General features: G+C 37.0%; 3 protein-coding genes across 3 annotated transcripts; 1 reads left to right on the forward strand and 2 right to left on the reverse strand.

Annotated features, from left to right (window-relative positions):
- The first annotated feature begins 106 nt into the window (after nt 1-106).
- Nucleotides 107-2,418, forward strand: LOC143544413 (uncharacterized). The gene has a single exon (XM_077036528.1). The coding sequence runs from the start codon at nt 840-842 to the stop codon at nt 2,244-2,246; it is 1,407 nt and encodes a 468-aa protein (XP_076892643.1). The 5' UTR covers nt 107-839; the 3' UTR covers nt 2,247-2,418.
- Nucleotides 2,419-3,121: 703 nt separating this feature from the next.
- Nucleotides 3,122-3,897, reverse strand: LOC143544415 (protein SEED AND ROOT HAIR PROTECTIVE PROTEIN-like). The gene is made up of 2 exons (XM_077036531.1): nt 3,682-3,897; nt 3,122-3,504 (listed from the first exon to the last, which is right to left on the reverse strand). The coding sequence occupies exons 1-2, from the start codon at nt 3,851-3,853 to the stop codon at nt 3,143-3,145; spliced, it is 534 nt and encodes a 177-aa protein (XP_076892646.1). The 5' UTR covers nt 3,854-3,897; the 3' UTR covers nt 3,122-3,142.
- A 12,392-nt stretch (nt 3,898-16,289) lies between these two features.
- LOC143544379 (uncharacterized) lies at nt 16,290-17,003 on the reverse strand. Its single transcript, XM_077036499.1, has one exon. The coding sequence runs from the start codon at nt 17,001-17,003 to the stop codon at nt 16,290-16,292; it is 714 nt and encodes a 237-aa protein (XP_076892614.1).
- Nucleotides 17,004-18,375: the final 1,372 nt, after the last annotated feature.

The following is an 18,375-nucleotide window of genomic DNA, read 5'->3' on the forward strand; positions in this document are numbered from 1 at the left end:
CGTTAACCTCCGCATCTATGATCATCCTGCAACATTCATTTCTCAATTCAACTTCAAATCCTCAATTGATCTTCAACGATTCACACACACTGCAAATCCCACATCAGTAAGTCATCCTAATCATTACATAATCTCAATTTCATATATTCGTTCATTTGCAAATCCAATTGACCCACAATATCACATAGATTACACTCCAGTTAACCTAGATTCATATCAAGAATCCATATCATTAACCCGATCCGACCCAATTCCTTATTACCAACTTCAATTTAAACCCTAGATCTAGTCTTACACTTAGGGTTATTATTATTATTATTATTATTATTATTACTATTCTTATTGTTATTGTTATACAGTTAGCTATCATGTCTTGTTTAGCTTTATCTCTCCAACCCACTAACGGATCCGACATCCTGCTCCAAACCCGCGAATGGTTCCCCCCGGCACGCGCTCTCGTCGCGTTATCCGCTTTCCGCCAGACCCGTCTAGCTTTCGCCACGGGCAAGAATCAAAACGCGGAGGACGGCGACACGTCGTTGGGAGACGACCCGTTGGCGGCGTCCAGCGGGCAGGTTATCGTCGGTGTCAAGAGCCGGTAACGTGTCGTGTACCGCCTGGTGATTTCGATATACGTGTTGGGGATTACTACGGTTGATGACGATTGTATGAATAATGTGTTTGAGTGTATTAGTATCGTTAACCAGGCGGTGAGTGTGGTCGTGACCGCGTGTCGTGGTGTGGATGTTACGCCGGAGAAGCTTGGGCGGAAGTACGCGGAGATATATATGGCGTTGGATATTGTTTTGAGGGGGGTTAGTAATATTTGACTGGCGGCGATGCTTGCGTCGTTACATGGCGATAGTATTGCGAAAATGGTGCATTCGGCTTTGAGTACCGAGAGTAAGATACGCGGGGCGGAGAATTGGGGAAACGTGGATTATCAGTCTGCGGAACATGAGTCGGGTGAGTTAGCGTTTTCGAGTGCGAGTTTTGAGCTGCCTCCCGAGGCTTTGGAGGCTGGTGATGAGGTAGCGGCGGTTATTACCCCGGCTGAACCGGTGCCGATTGTTGACCAGCAAGATGAGTCAAAGCAAGAAGATGATTCAACCGAGAAGGATCCGTTTGCTGCGAGTGATAATCTTAACAAACCGGTTGATCTCGTTGGCGGGTTTAAGAAAGATAAAGAGCAAGGTGCTGATTTGTCGATTGTTTTGTCGGGTCTTGAAGTTACCACGTTACCCCCGGCTGCAGCGACTGAGTCGACTCATATTGGTGTCGAAGGGTTTGAAGGTGATTACGGTGGGATTGAGTTTAGTAAAGACGGGTCTACTTTACCCGAAGATTTCGAAGGTTTGAATCAAGCGTGGGGTGGCGGTTTAGATGCATCCGAGTTTGTCGATTCGAAGAAAGTACCGAAATCTGAAGGTCTCGGCGGGCTCGAGTTATTGGAAACCCGTGACGCCCCGGTTACAAAACCCGCAGCTGGGGCCGATACGCCTCTTGAAGACCTTTTAACGAAGCAGGAAATGAAAGGACCCGAGATGTACATTTCGGAAACTATTAACGCCGAGTTTAGAGAATCGTTACTCGCTCGGGTCGGGTTAATGGGCGTTATATACTTAAAAACTTTGCCTCCGAAAAACGATACGGAAACCGAGTTTTCGTTCAAGGTTGAAAACACAAACGGCGTTAAACGATTCGTTATGCATAATTCGAGCGTAAGCAGTCTCGGTAACCAAATGTTTCATGTAAAAACCGCACCCTCGGATCAACCGATTCCCATCATGAAATATAGTTTCTTACCGCGTGCGACTCCTTTGCCTTTGAGGGTTAGACTCGTCACACGCCACAGTGGCACTTTACTCTCGGTGATGATACAATACGTGTCGAACCCAGATTTGCCGGCTCCTTTGACCGACGTTACGTTTACTCTTAAGCTTCCGGTTGACCCGAGGCTGTTAAAGGTGTCACCGAAAGCTGTATTGAACAGGTCTGAACGAGAATTACAATGGCATGTTGATGAGATTCCGTTAAAGGGTAACCCGGTTCGGTTAAGGGCTCGGATGCCGGTTGATACGAGTGAAGACGATACGGATGAAATTGAGGTTGTTGGTTATGTGAAGTTTTCTTATCAAGGGACGAAGTCGTTGTCTGGGATTTTTTTGGAGCCGGTTTCTGAGGGTAAAACGGACTTTTACGAGGTTGCGCACAGGTATGAAAGTGGGGTTTATACATGTAACTGACGGATTTTGTTTCGAGCTTATTGCGTGTTGTCTATGTTTTTGTGTTTGGTTTCATGGCTGCAGAGGTATGTGATTTGAAGTGTTTTTAGTATTCTTTGCCTTTTTCATTAGCTTGTTACTCGGAATCATTGTTTGTAATGACTAAGTTTTTGTTTCTAATGTTTGTTTTTTTTGCATAATAGTTTCATTATTTTGTATATCAAAGATATTACAGATTAATAGAATTGATGAAATCTATTTTGTTTAGATATGAAGGGAAATTAACATTTAGGTAGTAAATAGTAGAGGGATTAAAGTGTAAACACTCAATAGTTTGGGGTGTCATAATTGTAATAGGTTAGTATACGTATACAAGAGTTAAACTCGTGTTCTTCTTCGTCTCCTAATCGATCATACGTTTTGATTACCAATTTATACGTATAAAAACATGTGTTATGTGGAAGCATTTATTATGAACGGGTTGTTTGGCAACATTGTGCTAAGTCAATAAGAGAATTAAGAGGTAGGTAGCCTGTGAATTGGTCAACATGTTTCCAAAACTTATCCATTAAGAGGTGTGTTTTGTTTCGTAGCACTGAAATATTTTCTATGCTAAGAAATGTGTCTTCTCATGATTTAAAGTAATCACTTTTTAACTTTTGGATCTTATATTACTAGATGGTTGTGACTTTGATCTCTAATGCCTATTCCATTCAAGTTCAATTCTATTATTTTAACTCATGTATCTATAGTTGTAAAATGGAAATCATGCCATGAACTTATGGAAGTGATCAATGTACTTAAAAGAATAACAAAGAGTTATAATAAAATCATAACACAATCATGTAATTCTAAAAACAAAAGCGAAAAAAAGAACGGCACAATTCAAGGGAAGAATCTTTCAAAGGAACGAGTCGTTAGTATCCTTTGTTGTTGGAGACCGGTTTGGGCTGTTCATCACTTGTGTAAAAGAAAGGTTTGATTGAATACAGATTCACGTTTTTAAGGAGCCGATGTGACGCAGAGGAAATTATATGAACACCCGTAACGCCTCCATTAATATCCAGTGGAACCTTGCATTCCTCCAATGGTGATTTCTCTAGGTAGGCCTTGCACTCTTTTAGCTCCCATTTAACATTCTTAAAATACTTGGTCACTGGAGGAGAAAGTTTTGCTAGAAAGTAGCCCTTGTCGTCAGCCGGACAACTTGAAACCGAAAACGGTGCAAGTTCGAGCCCAATGTGGTTTCTTGCCAAACAAGTTACTCGGGCTGTGGCTCCTATATGCATGCAATAATAATATGATCATAATGCTGCTTTAAAATGGAAAATTGGATTTTAACGGTCCAAAGTATGACTTGTTACAATTTTACCGATACTAGTCATAACTTTTACTTTGTATTATAAAGTGAAAATAGTCTTTTAAAATTAAAAGGAACTATATAAGCTGATCATACCTTTAAGTGGGATGAATTTAGAGCCGGATTTACAATATATAAGTCCTTGAATTGCAATGGGTTTGGTCGCCGGAGCACCTCCATAAGCACCATAGGCAGAGGTGGAAACAACTGATGCGGCTACTGAATATATAAGAACAATGGCGCACAACATGGTGGTGGTGGTCTTCATGTTTTGTTTATCAGTTTATGTATGTCTATGAATCTGATGGCTCAAACTTGAGGGGTAGTTTTATAGTGAGAATATATGAAGTATTGAAATTATTTTATTGAGTTTTTTTTTTTATATGTTAATGATTTTGAGATCATCAATACATGGGAGCACGGATGGTTTTACTCAATAATTATAGGCTACGTGTTTCATACAATCATACAAATATTTTTTAATTCTTGATTTTCTAGACAACAATTCGTCAAGTATATATCATGTCAATTTCTTTTAAATATTTCAAAGTGTATTTTATATTTAAACTAACAATGTTAAAAGAGAAATTTAACTTAGCAATATATATAGGTAGGACTCACACTCACTGCAACGCTACGTCTAGAATGATGAGCGGGTGTTCTGTGAGTGTGCTCGCAAAAGTGATGATGCTTGATAAACCAGCCAATTAGTTACATAAAGACACCTTGGTTTTTTAATATTTTATGATGATATTTCATTGGATGTGTTATTCATACACCCTTTATAGGGTGTATATAAGGTTTAAATGTGTATTAAAAGGGTGTGTGAATAACCAAAAATGATGTATGAATAACCATTGCATATTTCATTTAACATTTTAAACAATCACGTATAACTCATCATTCATTAATTATAACGCGTGGTAAATGAGTGTTTTTCTGCCTGCATGACGTCTACGTGGTGCTCACTAGACATAACACATGCCTTTAGAAGTACATGAATGTAATTTTAATGTCATAATTAATGTTCATTTGATTATAAACGGATTTACTTAAAATAAAAATAAAAAATAAAAAAATAAAAATAACATTTTTGCTAATTGAAAGATACACTTGTACAACGTCATTTTCGTTTCTAGTACCTTAGGGTTAGACTAACCAGGGAGTTCAAAGGCGCATCACCCCGTTTGGTGGGGTTCATAGCACACCCTAACGGGGTCCAAGGGGCAGAATTCACGTCAGGGATTGTGTTGAATGGTGATTATGATATTACACCAGCTATTTCCTAAACTATCATTGGAAATTGCTTCGAAATTCAATGATTGGTGAAAAGTTGTATTGAAATAATTCTTAGTGACGAATAATCGTTAGTGTATATGATGATCAATGACAACTTCGTATCAGTAGTAACTAGGCTGTCAACTGAGAGCATTCTTATCCCGTTATCCATCCCTATCTTTATAATTACACTAAAAACACTAAATTTATCTCTCCTGTTCAATTAAATAATATATTTTATACCTTTATCATTATAGTTTTCTTTCTTCTCTACTCACAACCAATCCAACAAATATTAAAAAATAAATAGGGGGCAAACAAAGTTTTTTCAAATTTACAAAAAATCACTACATTTCTCTCTCCATCCTATAATTTACACTCAGGCCATCCGTAATGGGGCGATGGTTGGGGCGAGAAGAAGGGGGAACACCGCCCCCTGGGCGATATGTGGGCGAAAAGGGGCGGGGGCGGGGGTTTCTTGTCGCCCAGCATGTGTGTGTGTTTTGTGTGTTTATATTATTATTATATACATGTGTGTGTGATAGATATATATGTGTGTGTATATATATTACTATTTGTAGCCCCCTACATCATTATACCCCAAAAACAAAAACTCACAATTTGTTGACTGGGCGCCACATAACGCAAAACGCCACAATTTGTAGCCCCTCCACTACACATAGCCTCACAACCACTCATAATCCCACACTATAATTTGTAAACTTCTCTCACATAATTATAGGGGATTGGTTGAGAATGCTGTGAGACCTAATTATCATTGTTAGAGTTTTCTGCTAAGAGTTTTCCACATATGTAGTCGTCTAGTAGTTTGTTAGGTATTACGTGTATGCGGCTGGCCCGAAAGGAGTCGGATAGGGCTAAAGAAATCAATACAATACAACGGCTCGGGCCTTAAGAGCTTAACGGTATTTCTAATTGATTTCTAAAACGAACAATAATATGAGAAGTAATAAACGCAGCGGAATAAAGGACAACTAACACTAATCTGAACTGAAATAATAACCCAAAATAAACGAAACCTGTGACAGCAAATAATACTAATCCGACCTGTTTAGTGATTGACGAGACACGGGTTTACAACTAGCGGCTATTGCTTCTTCAGATTAATAATAACAATTCTTGAATGTGGCAGTGGCTTTGACTTCTCACGACCACATATATATATATATATATATATATATTGCAAAACACAACTAATAATTGCAATATATAAGAATGTTGATTTATGGCCAGTAGGTCTTCCTCGAACAACACACTTTCAATCACAAAGCAATAATGATAATAATAATATAAAACAGTAAATATGAACACGGGATTTATGTGGTTCGGTCACGGTGTGTAACCTACGTCCACGGGCAACGAATAGGGTCTCTTCTTTTATTGAGGTGCTCTAGAAATTACAAGATTTGTTTATATAGGGAGGCTAACTAGGGTTTATTTCTTTCTCCATAAGTTAAAAGAAATAATATAAAACGGGCCACTAAAGTTGAGTGGGTGGCCAACCCATTCAACCCTTCTAGTCTTCAACTGCCCAACCCAAGACGGGCCGGGGCTACACCCGTATTAAACCCAACAATCTCCCACTTGGAGCCTCGGAACGTCTTCACTTGCTCCACTTGTAAACACACCAGTACCTGTAATCTTTTGTCTTCAATATATACCATGTCTTCTACCCGTTCGTCGCCACCTCCTCAACACTATTCCTGAAGACCAACTGAAGCTACAACTGAAGCTACACATAGCTTCAGTTTGTCCAAGGTCACAACCTTGGTAAACATATCTGCCGGATTCCTGTCTCCCCTAATGTTGTTCAACCGAATAGTCCCATCACTTACTAAACCCCGAATGAAATGAACGCATATGAATGTGCTTTGTTTTACCATGATACACAGGCTTCTTGGCTAATTTCATAGCACTTTCATTATCGCAATACAATGGATAATCTGTTTGTTCCCTGCCTAACTCTTCTAAGAAAGTCCTCAACCAAACAAGCTCTTTACTCGCTTCAGCAGCTGCCATATACTCAGCTTCTGTGGTTGAGAGTGCCACACTCTTTTGCAGTCTAGACTTCCAACAGATTGCAGTATCCCCCATAGTGAACACATATCCCGTAGTACTCTTATAAGTCTCCTTACATCCGCCCAAGTCAGCATCTGAAAACCCTTTAAGAATTGCATTCTTGCCTTTAAAGAATAAGGCCATCTTTGAAGTTCCCTTTAGGTACCTAAGCGGCCACTTCACTGCTTCCCAATGTGCTTTCCCTGGATTTGACATGAACCTGCTAATAACTCCTACTGCGTGAGCGATATCAGGTCTCGTGCATACCATTGCATACATAAGACTACCCACTGCAGATGCATAAGGAATCTTTGCCATCTCTGCCTTTTCTCCATCAGTACTAGGAGACTGATCCTTAGAAAGTTTAATATGACTACCCATAGGTGTACTTCGAGTAGCGGTTTTCTCATCGCTCATGTTGAACTTCTCTAAAATCTTCCATATGTATTTCTCCTGAGATAAAGTTAGAGAACTGTCCTTGTTTCTGGTGATGCTCATGCCAAGAATTTGCTTGGCTGGACCTAAATATTTCATTTCAAATTCTTCAGACATCTGTCGCTTCAACTTATTAATCTCTGACATGTCTGAACCGGCAATCAACATATCATCTACATACAACAGTAGAATGATATAAGAACTGGCGAATTTCTTGAGATAACAGCAATGGTCCATCTCACATCTTTTGTATCCATTCCTGCCCATAAAATCATCAAACTTGATATACCACTGCCTGGGCACCTGCTTCAACCCATAAAGACTCTTCTTTAACTTGCACACCATGCTTTCTTTACCAACTGTTTGAAACCCCTCTGGTTGTGCCATGTAGATATCCTCCTCAAGGTCACCATGCAGAAAAGCTATCTTCACATCCAACTGCTCCAGATGTAAGTTTTCTGCAGCCACAATACTAAGCACCAGTCTGATTGTAGTCATTTTTACCACAGGGGAAAATATCTCATTATAATCAACCCCATGCTTTTGTTGGAACCCTTTCACTACCAATCGTGCTTTGTATCTCTTTGTATCATCACTTTCATCCTTGATCCTGAATACCCATCGGTTCTGAAGAGCTTTCTTCCCGGCTGGAAGCTTTGTAAGAACCCAAGTCTCGTTCTTGTTAAGTGAATCCATCTATTCTCTCATCGCTTTCTCCCACTGAGACGAGTCTTTCAAGCTCATTACTTCAGAGTAACACTGTGGTTCACCATTCTCTGTCAGTAGAAGGTAATTAACAGAAGGAGAATATCTCTTAGGAGGTATAATGGTTCTGGAAGACATCCTAACCTCTAGCTGAGGTGTAACCATTTCTTGTTCTAGTGGAGACTGTTCAGTATTAGGCTCTGAACTCCCACTGTCAGAGAAATCCTCAAATTCATCTGCATTTTCTTCCAAAACCTCTTCTGATGTTTCTGAGCTCTGACTATCAACCTTCTCACTTGAATCTTCAAACTCTACATGTTCTTTATCAACTTCTTGTGTGAATGACTTTCTATCTTTGTAAAGTCTTGCTTCATTAAAAACCGGATCACGAGCCCGACATACCTTTCTGGCCTCTGGATCCCAAAGCCTATAGCCCATCTTTGCGTCTCCATAGCCTATAAAAGTACACTTCTTCGCCTTAGGGTCAAGCTTGTCCCTCTCCGTATCTTTTATCCCAATGTAAGCATCACAATCGAACACTTTAAGATGTTTGAATTTAACCTCTTTTCCACTCCATACTTCCTCTAGAAGTCTGAATCCAAGAGGAACTGACGGTCCTCTATTTATAAGATATGCAGCAGTGTTGACTGCATCTGCCCAGAAGGTCTTTGGAAGCCCTGCATTTAACCTCATTGTCTTAACTCTTTCATTCAGTGTCCTATTAATTCATTCGGCTACTCCATTCTGCTGTGGCGTTCCGGGAACGGTATTAATCATCTTTTTACCCCTCTCAGCACAGTAATTAACGAATTCCTTGCTGATGTACTCCCCACCATTGTCAGACTTTAAACACTTCACTTTCAGATTCGTTTCCATCTCCATGGCTGCCCTCCATTTCTTAAAAATCTCAAATACCTCGAACTTGTTTTTGAAAAAATAGACCCATAGCTTCCGTGTAGCGTCATCAATGAAAGTAACGTAGTAGTTGGAGCCTCCTAATGATGATGCTGGTGTTGGTCCATACACATCAGTATGAACAAGCTCAAGCTTCTTTGCTTTAAGTGTTTTTCCTGATTTTATGAAGGTGACCCGTTTCTTTTTGCCAAGCACACAAGGTTCACAGAACCCTGTATCAAGTTCCACCTTTTCCAAATCAGGGAATTTTCCTTTCTCTGCCAGTATCTTCAAACCTTTCTCACTCATGTGGCCGAGTCGTTGATGCCACAAACATGATGGACTCGGTCCACTAGCCACTGAATTCACCTCTCTTGCTGAGATTTCTGCCATGTACAACGTACCCTTTTCTTCCCACGAGCAATTACCAAGTTACCGTTTATGACCTTCCATTGCCCTCCTTCGAAAGTAACACTATAACCTTCAACATCAAGCTACCCAATAGAAATCAGCATCTTCCTTAACCCAGGAATTATTCTGACATCTTTCAGAGTCCATGTAGTTCCTAAAGGAGTCTTCAAGTCGATATCCCCCATCCCGGTAATATCTAGAGCCTCATTATTCGCCAAACGGACTTTACCAAAGTTTCCTGTTCTAAAATTCATTAGGCTCTTTGTGCTAAACGTGGCATGGAAAGACGCACCAGAGTCCATGATCCAAGACTCAACTGTGTTCTCAACACAACAGACTAGGGCTTCATCAACTGAAACTTCATTTGTAGCAGCATTTACTTCCGAAGTAGATTTTACTTCCTTTTTCTGTTGAGGTGCTGGAGGGTTGGTACATTGACTTCTGAAATGCCCATTCTCCTGGCAATTCCAGCAGGTAATATCTTTTCTTGGTCTAGACTTGCTTCTTTTCCTAGATTTTGATCTACCCTTGTTGCCTCCTTTGTTCTTGCTTCTCCCTCTACCTTCAGCACTTAGCAAAGTGCTTGATGATTCTCTATTATTCCTCCTTCTAGAATCTTCATTCAAAATCAGGTCACGAACTTTGTTGAAAGTCAAAGCATCCGAACCAACTGAACTGGTGACTGCAGTGATTGTTCCTGACCAGCTTGCAATTCATTATCAATCTTGAACTTCACCGATGATAAACGTCTCAGGTGAGAATTGAAGGTGTATATGTGTTCGGTAACAGAACCTCCCTCTTTCATGCGTGTGTTTACCAACTCCCGGATTAGGAACACCTTATTTGCAGATGATGACTTCTCATACATGTTTGACAACGCCTCCATGATTCCACGCGCCGTGGTTTCGTCTAAGATGTTGTACGCCACGTTCATAGACAAGGCAAGCCTAATTGTTGACTTCACCTTCTTGTCAATAGCTTTCCACTCATCTGTTATCTTTTCTGGCGGTTCCTCCAAAGCCACATCTAGATCTTTCTGTATTAGCAAATCCGTGATTTGCATCTTCCACCATCCAAAGTTTTGTCCATCGAACTTCTCGATTTTCGTTTTACCCTCATCAGCCATAATACCGGAGATCAAAGAGTGAGAGCCAACACTGGCTCTGATACCACTTGTTAGGTATTACGTGTACGCGGCTGACCCGAAAGGAGTCGGATAGGGCTAAGGAAATCAATACAATACAACGGCTCGGGCCTTAAGAACTTAACGGTATTTCTAATTGATTTCTAAAACGGACAATAATATGAGAAGTAATAAACGCAGCGGAATAAAGGACAACTAACACTAATCTGAACTGAAATAAATAACCCAAAATAAACAAAACCTGTGGCAGCAAATAATACTAACCGGACCTGTTTAGTGATTGACGAGACACGGGTTTACAACTAGCGGCTATTGCTTCTTCAGATTAATAATAACAATTCTTGAATGTGGCAGTGGCTTTGACTTCTCACGGCCACATATATATATATATATATATATATATATATATATATATATATATATATTGCAAAACACAACTAATAATTGCAATATATAAGAATGTTGATTTATGGCCAGTAGGTCTTCCTCGAACAACACACTTTCAATCACAAAGCAATAATGATAACAATAATATAAAGCAGTAAATATGAACAAGGGATTTACGTGGTTCGGTCACGGAGTGTAACCTACGTTCACGGGCAACGAACAGGGTCTCTTCTTTTATTGAGGTGCTCCAGAAATTACAAGATACAACATTGTTTATATAGGAAGGCTAACTAGGGTTTATTTCTTTCTCCATAAGTTACAAAAAATAATATATAACGGGCCACTAAAGTTGAGTGGGTGGCCAACCCATTCAACCCTTCTAGTCTTCAACTGCCCAACCCAAGACGGGCCGGGGCTACACCCGTATTAAACCCAACATAGTTAACAATTAAAAAGCCTATCAGAATCCATAACTATTGGATATCTGACATTTGGATATTTAGGGTTAAGAATTTTGGATAGTTCAAGTTCGAATTCGTATTTTTTATACACGTAATAATTGAAACCATCACATCATCGTAACATGGTCAAAGATCCCCTTAAAGATGCATATATGGGTCAAAGCCCAATAGCTGTCACGGGCTTGTCTCTATAGGCTCACTATAACAAGCATGTCGAAGGCTTGGTTTAGCACTTTATTAGCTTGGGTGCTTGAGCAGCTTGACCCAAAATCTAGTCTTGATATATTACATTTTCACATGAAGATGTAGTTATAAGTTTATAACATGTTGGAAAGATGTATGAGGTCTAGGGTTCAAGTATCATGATGCACAAATATGAAATGTGTAGATTTAGTAGTAAAGATTAGAGAGAGTTAGCGTCGTTCAAAAGCAAAAAAAATTATTAGATCGCAAGTAAGGATGGGAAAGAAATTATTGACCAAAATTCGAATATATATCATCACCTTGTTATCCATTCACATCACAAATAAATTAGGAATAATTTCATATAAATTAAACATATTAATGTGAGAAAAATGTTGTAACCATAATTTAAAGCTTATATGAATATTATATAATTTTGAAATAAGTATAGATCCAATATAGTATTCATTTAGAATCAAAATATTCCCAAATGACACTGGACAAAATGGACCAAAATTTTGCTACTCGATGTCGACGGTCCACCAGCTTCAGAAGATGATATTAAGGGTCAATACCTCTTCCAATCTACTAGAACAAAATTATATTATTCAATATAAAGTTTAGATGCTTTTTTAAAATATATTTAATAACTTAACAAGCATTTAAACCATAGAGTATGTATGGAACCCATTATTGACCTACATATACTTGTTAGAAAAGAAAGTCTCACGACTATTCCAAACACGTCATGATTCGGAATTATTTGAATTATAAAAGCAAACCAGATTGTGGAGCAAGATCCTAAAAAGTTTTAGACATCGGAATTCCCATTTTAAGAAACTAGTCCGGAAGTTCTCTTAAAATGTTTTAGGTATTATGATTCTTGTTTTAAGTGACGATATATGAGATTTGACTTAACTTCTTCAATTTTTATAAGCAGAGCGTTATAGTTGGCTCATGAAATATAAACTACCACTTCTTTACTTACAAATTTTCTTTTGTATTCAGAGTGGTATAGATAAAGTTAATTGTTCTATAAACTGATTCATGAACCGTTCCAAGAAAATCATCATCAGATTGCCTTTGTTGATTTCATATTAGGAAATTCGTATCCTGGCGTCGAACCGTTCATATTTCAACAAAACTATAGCTCATTTTAATAGCTACCATGTAGAAAAATGTAGATTTAAACTGAAATATAAAATTATCCTTTTCAACCATGATTTATTGATTTTTGAATTTGTACCCATTTGAATTCCGCTTTAGGTTAACTAGAGCAATATTTGTGATTATTTTAAGTTATTAACATTTTTTATACAATTTATCCAAAGAACTTGTGCATCATTCCAAAGACTAATATCACATCAATCATAATGACCCCACCAACCATGAGGTACAGACAAATTAAAAATCCACATGATATCTTAAATTAATTTAATATATGTATTTATTTCACTTTAAATAGAGAATAAGGTGGCATCACAAACTTTCTCAAAATAATTGTTACTTTCTTTGAGAGAGAAGGGCAAAAACGTCTTATCACTTTTAGAAATAAAGAGACAAAGATTGTCCTAGTTGGTTCCCCACTCAACTCTTTCTTTACCTTCTCCATGTTTGTCTCTCTGTCTCACATTCAACTATTTATTAACTCACATTATGGTCCTTCAACTCATAGTAACCATGCATTTAAGATTTTAAGGACAACCCTAATTTAAAAGTATAAAAAAACTTGGTAGTTCCGTAGTTGTTCATGTGCAATCCAACCACCCCTAAAAGAAAAAAAAAAGGGGGGGGACATGAAACCCGTCTAAATAGGCTTTATATTAAGACCTATATATAGAAAAAGATTGAAATCAACACCAAATTATTAAGTTCATAAATCATAATCACAGTTATTATTATTATTGTTATAAGATTATCATATTACAAGCAAAATGTTAGAACACAAAGACTAGACATGAGAGGCGTTTGGTTTGATTTCACATAATCACAGTTGATCAGCTTTCTAAAATTTTCGGCCGGTCTGCTTACAAAAAAAAAATAAATTCAGCGTACCATATGAACAGTGCCAGCTTTGAGAATGGGGTGGGGGCGACAGTCTGATCACCATAGTAGGCACGGAATTTAAAAAAAAAAAAAAATTATATGTATTTTATTAAAAAAATGTATTCTTAATATTAAAACTCCATTATCTAATTCATTTAAACTTATTTTATATATATATAAAAGTTGCACAGCTGACATAATTACCCAATAAGCTTATTTAAAAGTTTAATTATTTAAACTCAATAAATAAGTTAACATTTTTATTTAAAGCCAAATTAATCTTCATCTTCGACCCAAACTATTTTAGCAAATTTCAGAGACGGCACTAACCAGTAGATGATGGCTTAATGTATTCAAATTTGTTCCTTATCAACATCATAATTAATAACCAGAAAATGGCAACACCTTGTTGCATCCACATATGTTATAGTCTCCTTATTTTATCCCACAATTATGTCTTCGTCACGAACACTATCAACTTTAATCTTTGTTTCTTTGACATGACAAGGCCGAAGATAATCTTGATGATCGAGAGTCAAAGATCATGTAACCATACATCTTGTGAGGTGATCCCATATCATTGAGTAGGGATTACGTACCTTTGAAAGTTATAGTAAACCGGTATATTTCATGTTTACATAAAACAACATAGTTTTTAGAACGTCGGAAAGACAAACTATGAGACCAAATTGTTCTTAAAGGTTTGGTTTGGTTTATTTTTAGTTTTAACAGTTGGTTTACAGTATTCAAAAACTAATTACTAACGATTTAGCTAATGCTTTAACTTAAAACTTGTCAAAACTGCATCATGAGCACACATATTAGACAATACTTGGTATTTTATGAACACATTCGAGCCTAACACTTTATGCATAAATTACACGGATTAATTGATTTTCTTTTACTCTTGTAGGATATCTTACCCGAAAAAAACACCCATGAAAACTTTCACAAGATGAGGTAGGTTTAATATACTGTGTCCACTTTAACATACTGTGTCCAACTGTTCTCATCCTCGTACTTCATCTTCTAAAGTTTTACCACGTCTAATTTGTAAACCAAAAAACTTAACATTCTTCACTCTTTTTGTTTTATACCATTACTCCCAGAATACTACAACCTGGAGACTTTGTTACTAGTTGTTAGCTAGGAAATGTGATCCGAAAAAACATCGACGAACAACTTCAAAACGAAGCAGGAGCACATGAATAGTAATAAAGAACACGTGAATATAACATGGTTCGCTTGATCTATTTGAGAATGACTCCCTTCTAACTTTTGAACAAGGTTTCGGGAAGTTAGGGATATATCACTCTGGTAAATCGGTTGTATTTTTTTTTTCCTTGAGTAATTAACCAACACCTTCAAATCTAAAACATTTGTTCACCGTATGACTTAATCCTTAGCCATATGAGGTGAAACACATTTCACACACACCTTAATTCCGTTAGACTACATGCCCTTTGGTAATATATATCTTATATAATATGCCGTACATCTAATTTACTCTCATATACTTTAGTCTCATTTTTTGTATATTTAAATTAAATGCACAAATACCAACAAATTAATATGTAATGTGAATAAACAAAAAAAATTTATAATTAGAATAAAAATTAAAAAGAAAATATTTTGTTGATCTAAAATTCCGTTTAGTGTTATTTAGTAGTGTGTATCAATGGGTCATATATTAATTTCAAGACCACCAATTCCAACAAACTCGCTAGCTCCTTATTAGAAAAGATAACGGATTCAACGTCACATTTGACATATTTAATCCGTCTTTGAAACCCCTTCTCATAGATCATTTAAATGTTGATTTGCCATATAAGTAAGATAGGAAGGTTGCAGTTTTAGGTTTAAAAGACATGATCGGCGACACTAAACTTTGCTACCATGTTCGAAAACTTTACTGGACGGAAGTATATGTTGCCAATGGATCCTCATTGACAAACAATTGAAAAGGTTGGGCGAGAATTTTATCCAAAATCCTATCCTCAAATTAGAGTCATAATATTAACAGAAGTACCCGTTGCAAAATGAACTCTCATTGACAAACGACGGAAAAGCCTAGACCGAAATCTTATCCTCAAATTAGTGACGAATCACCTGTGGGTCGATCTTCCGTACGTGGGCAAAAAGTTCCCATAAAAAAAACCATTTGGGGCTTACCCAAACCAAGTGTCCATCAATAATCCTTAGGTGAATGCCCGCTTAATTTCCCCACGTTATGCTATCCTCGTTAATCAGCGACGCATTGCCGACGCTGTCTTAACTTTTCTTTCTATGGGTACTCATTTGTGTATGATTGTTACAAAAATCATCAAAAAAGTTAGCTAGGGTGGTTCTAATTATGAAATTAATATGGCTTTGGGATATATTTAGAGAAAAACAAAATGCTGTAGTTTAGTTTGTCTTATTACTTGATAATCACATATACATTAATAATTTAGAATGGCTTTCAAAACACAATAATATAATCAAAGTGCACCCAAATTCCGGGTTATAATACCTTTAAGCATTGATTTATAATGATTGTACTAAAAAGTCTTAAACCAAACAACACAAGGTCCAACTAATAATACAATTATTATTCATCACCTTATGCCTTACGGTAATATTCCTGTGAAAATGAAAGCCCACCAACGTCTCAATTCTTTAGCCGTATTTTTCCATCAACATTAAGGCATCGTCACGGCTACGCTGCCGGACCTTCTGCAGCTAAGAAAGCCAAGCACTCCCCATGAAGTTTTCCGGTGTTCACCAACCCCTTTAACCGCAAAACGATCACCGCCTGTAGGGAACATAGATTTTGAGGTGTTCTGAATGTTTTGACGGTTCCTGATGTCCTTAAGATCCATCTCGTGTGGTACCTTCAAAGGCGCAAACACGAGATCCGTCCACCTGGAAGAAGAAGATTTGTTACTCAAACTTTTGCGGTTGCTATCCATGTTTGTGTCATAGTTCAACCTTGAATGCTTGTTGAGTTTTCTATAATCAAAAGAGTGGCTGTTTCTAAACAGCTGAGTAGTGGTCCCGGTGCTAGTCAACTCACGCATTGACTCACACCGGGCGTGGATAATATGTTTCTTTTGATTTTGTGTTTTCGATGCTTGTTGATCATGGTTTGGTTGGTCGTTGGTCGGTATGAGCTTGGGACCGGAGAAGATATCTTTTTCATGCGACATCACCATGTTCTCTTTGTAAAACTGGCCACCAGATGCGTCGCTGCTACAGAATTCAAATAAATCTTCTGTAGTCGGTGATGGTGGAGTTCGATGGTTTTCATGATCTTGAGAATCATCGGATTTGTCATCTATTGTTAGGGCGAAATCGGTGAGGGAAAGTGCTTCGAGGGAGTCTAGGTCTTGATGATCATCATCGTTGACATCCATGTTTACAAAGTGTGTGTGTTTTGGAATTAATGATTGTGAAACATAAGAGTATAAAAGGAGTCAAAGCATATGATGTAGGAATATATAAAGATATCATATATCATTAAAAATGTGCATGCACTAGCTCATGATTTAAGTTTAAATTTGATAATATAATTAAATAATGTAATGGGAATAGGTTTGGCAAAGCATAGCCATCTTCATTATGGCATATCCCCGTGTCATTTAGCTTATTCATATTCTTGTCAGAGAATTAATTTCAAGGTCCAAACACATGTCTACAAGAATACAAATATATGATATAAAATAAATAGATTAATAATAAGAAGAAGAATATTAATATTAAATACTAAAATAAAGAGAAAATTAATGCATAATTCATATGTTAATTCGTTACATATTGCCTCTTAGTTGTATGATCTTAAGATACAATCTAGTTTCATATCTCTGTTGAATCTCTTGATAAGATAATTTGCATGCAATTGTCTCATGAGGGTTGGTTTGCTTTTTCTTAACTTTGAATGCAATCTCTTTGTCTTTAGTCAGACTCATCCCAAAGGTTTGTATGATCCCACCAATTCTTGAACAACAAATTATTGTCTTTGGATTCTTCATTTGTGATGGCTTTAACAACAATCTTGGCGTGTAACATAAAGGCTTCACTCATAATTGTTACTGATTTTGACATTGAATAGTATCATTCTCCCATGGCATCAATTACTTCCTATATCTTGTTAATATAACTATGAAGCATACACTTTCTTTCAAAGCTATTTAGCTTTCATAAATCATAATCCATTATTTTTCAAGAGTTGCTAAATATAGGATAGTTTGGTTACCATTTATTAACTTAATTATGCAAAACTATGTACAACTAGTTGTTTTATTCGGTTATATTAGTTTATCAAAATCCGGAACAATTTTTTTTTACCGAATGTAAGATCGGTTAATCTAAAAATCGGCATGATGGATTTAGCCAATCCTAGCCTTTGATCTTTTATTAATAAGATTTCCCTTTTATAATATATGCTCCATAACTAATCGATCATAATACTTCATTTTATTAAGCGTTTCCCCATAATCACGCTTGGTTGTGACGTGTAAGGCCTTCATATGCTTAAGATGCCTTCTTGTTATTTAAGTCATTAGTCAAAGTTTGAAGTAAAACGTTGTCAAAGTTTGAACTAAAAAAACTATAAATAAAATATACTTTACAACAACTTAGAAGATAAAATCATTGCTTATGTATTTTTCTTCTAATATTTTAAACTAATTATTTGATTAATATATAATGGTTTCTTTGTTTATGATCTGTTGATAAATAATAAAAGTTTATCCTAACTTAAACAAAAAAAAAAGGCACATAGTGGGC

Source organism: Bidens hawaiensis, unplaced genomic scaffold, assembly GCF_021521415.1.
Source record: "Bidens hawaiensis isolate Kalapana, Puna unplaced genomic scaffold, B.hawaiensis_p1.1 tig00013566_1, whole genome shotgun sequence".
Lineage (NCBI taxonomy): Eukaryota > Viridiplantae > Streptophyta > Magnoliopsida > Asterales > Asteraceae > Bidens > Bidens hawaiensis.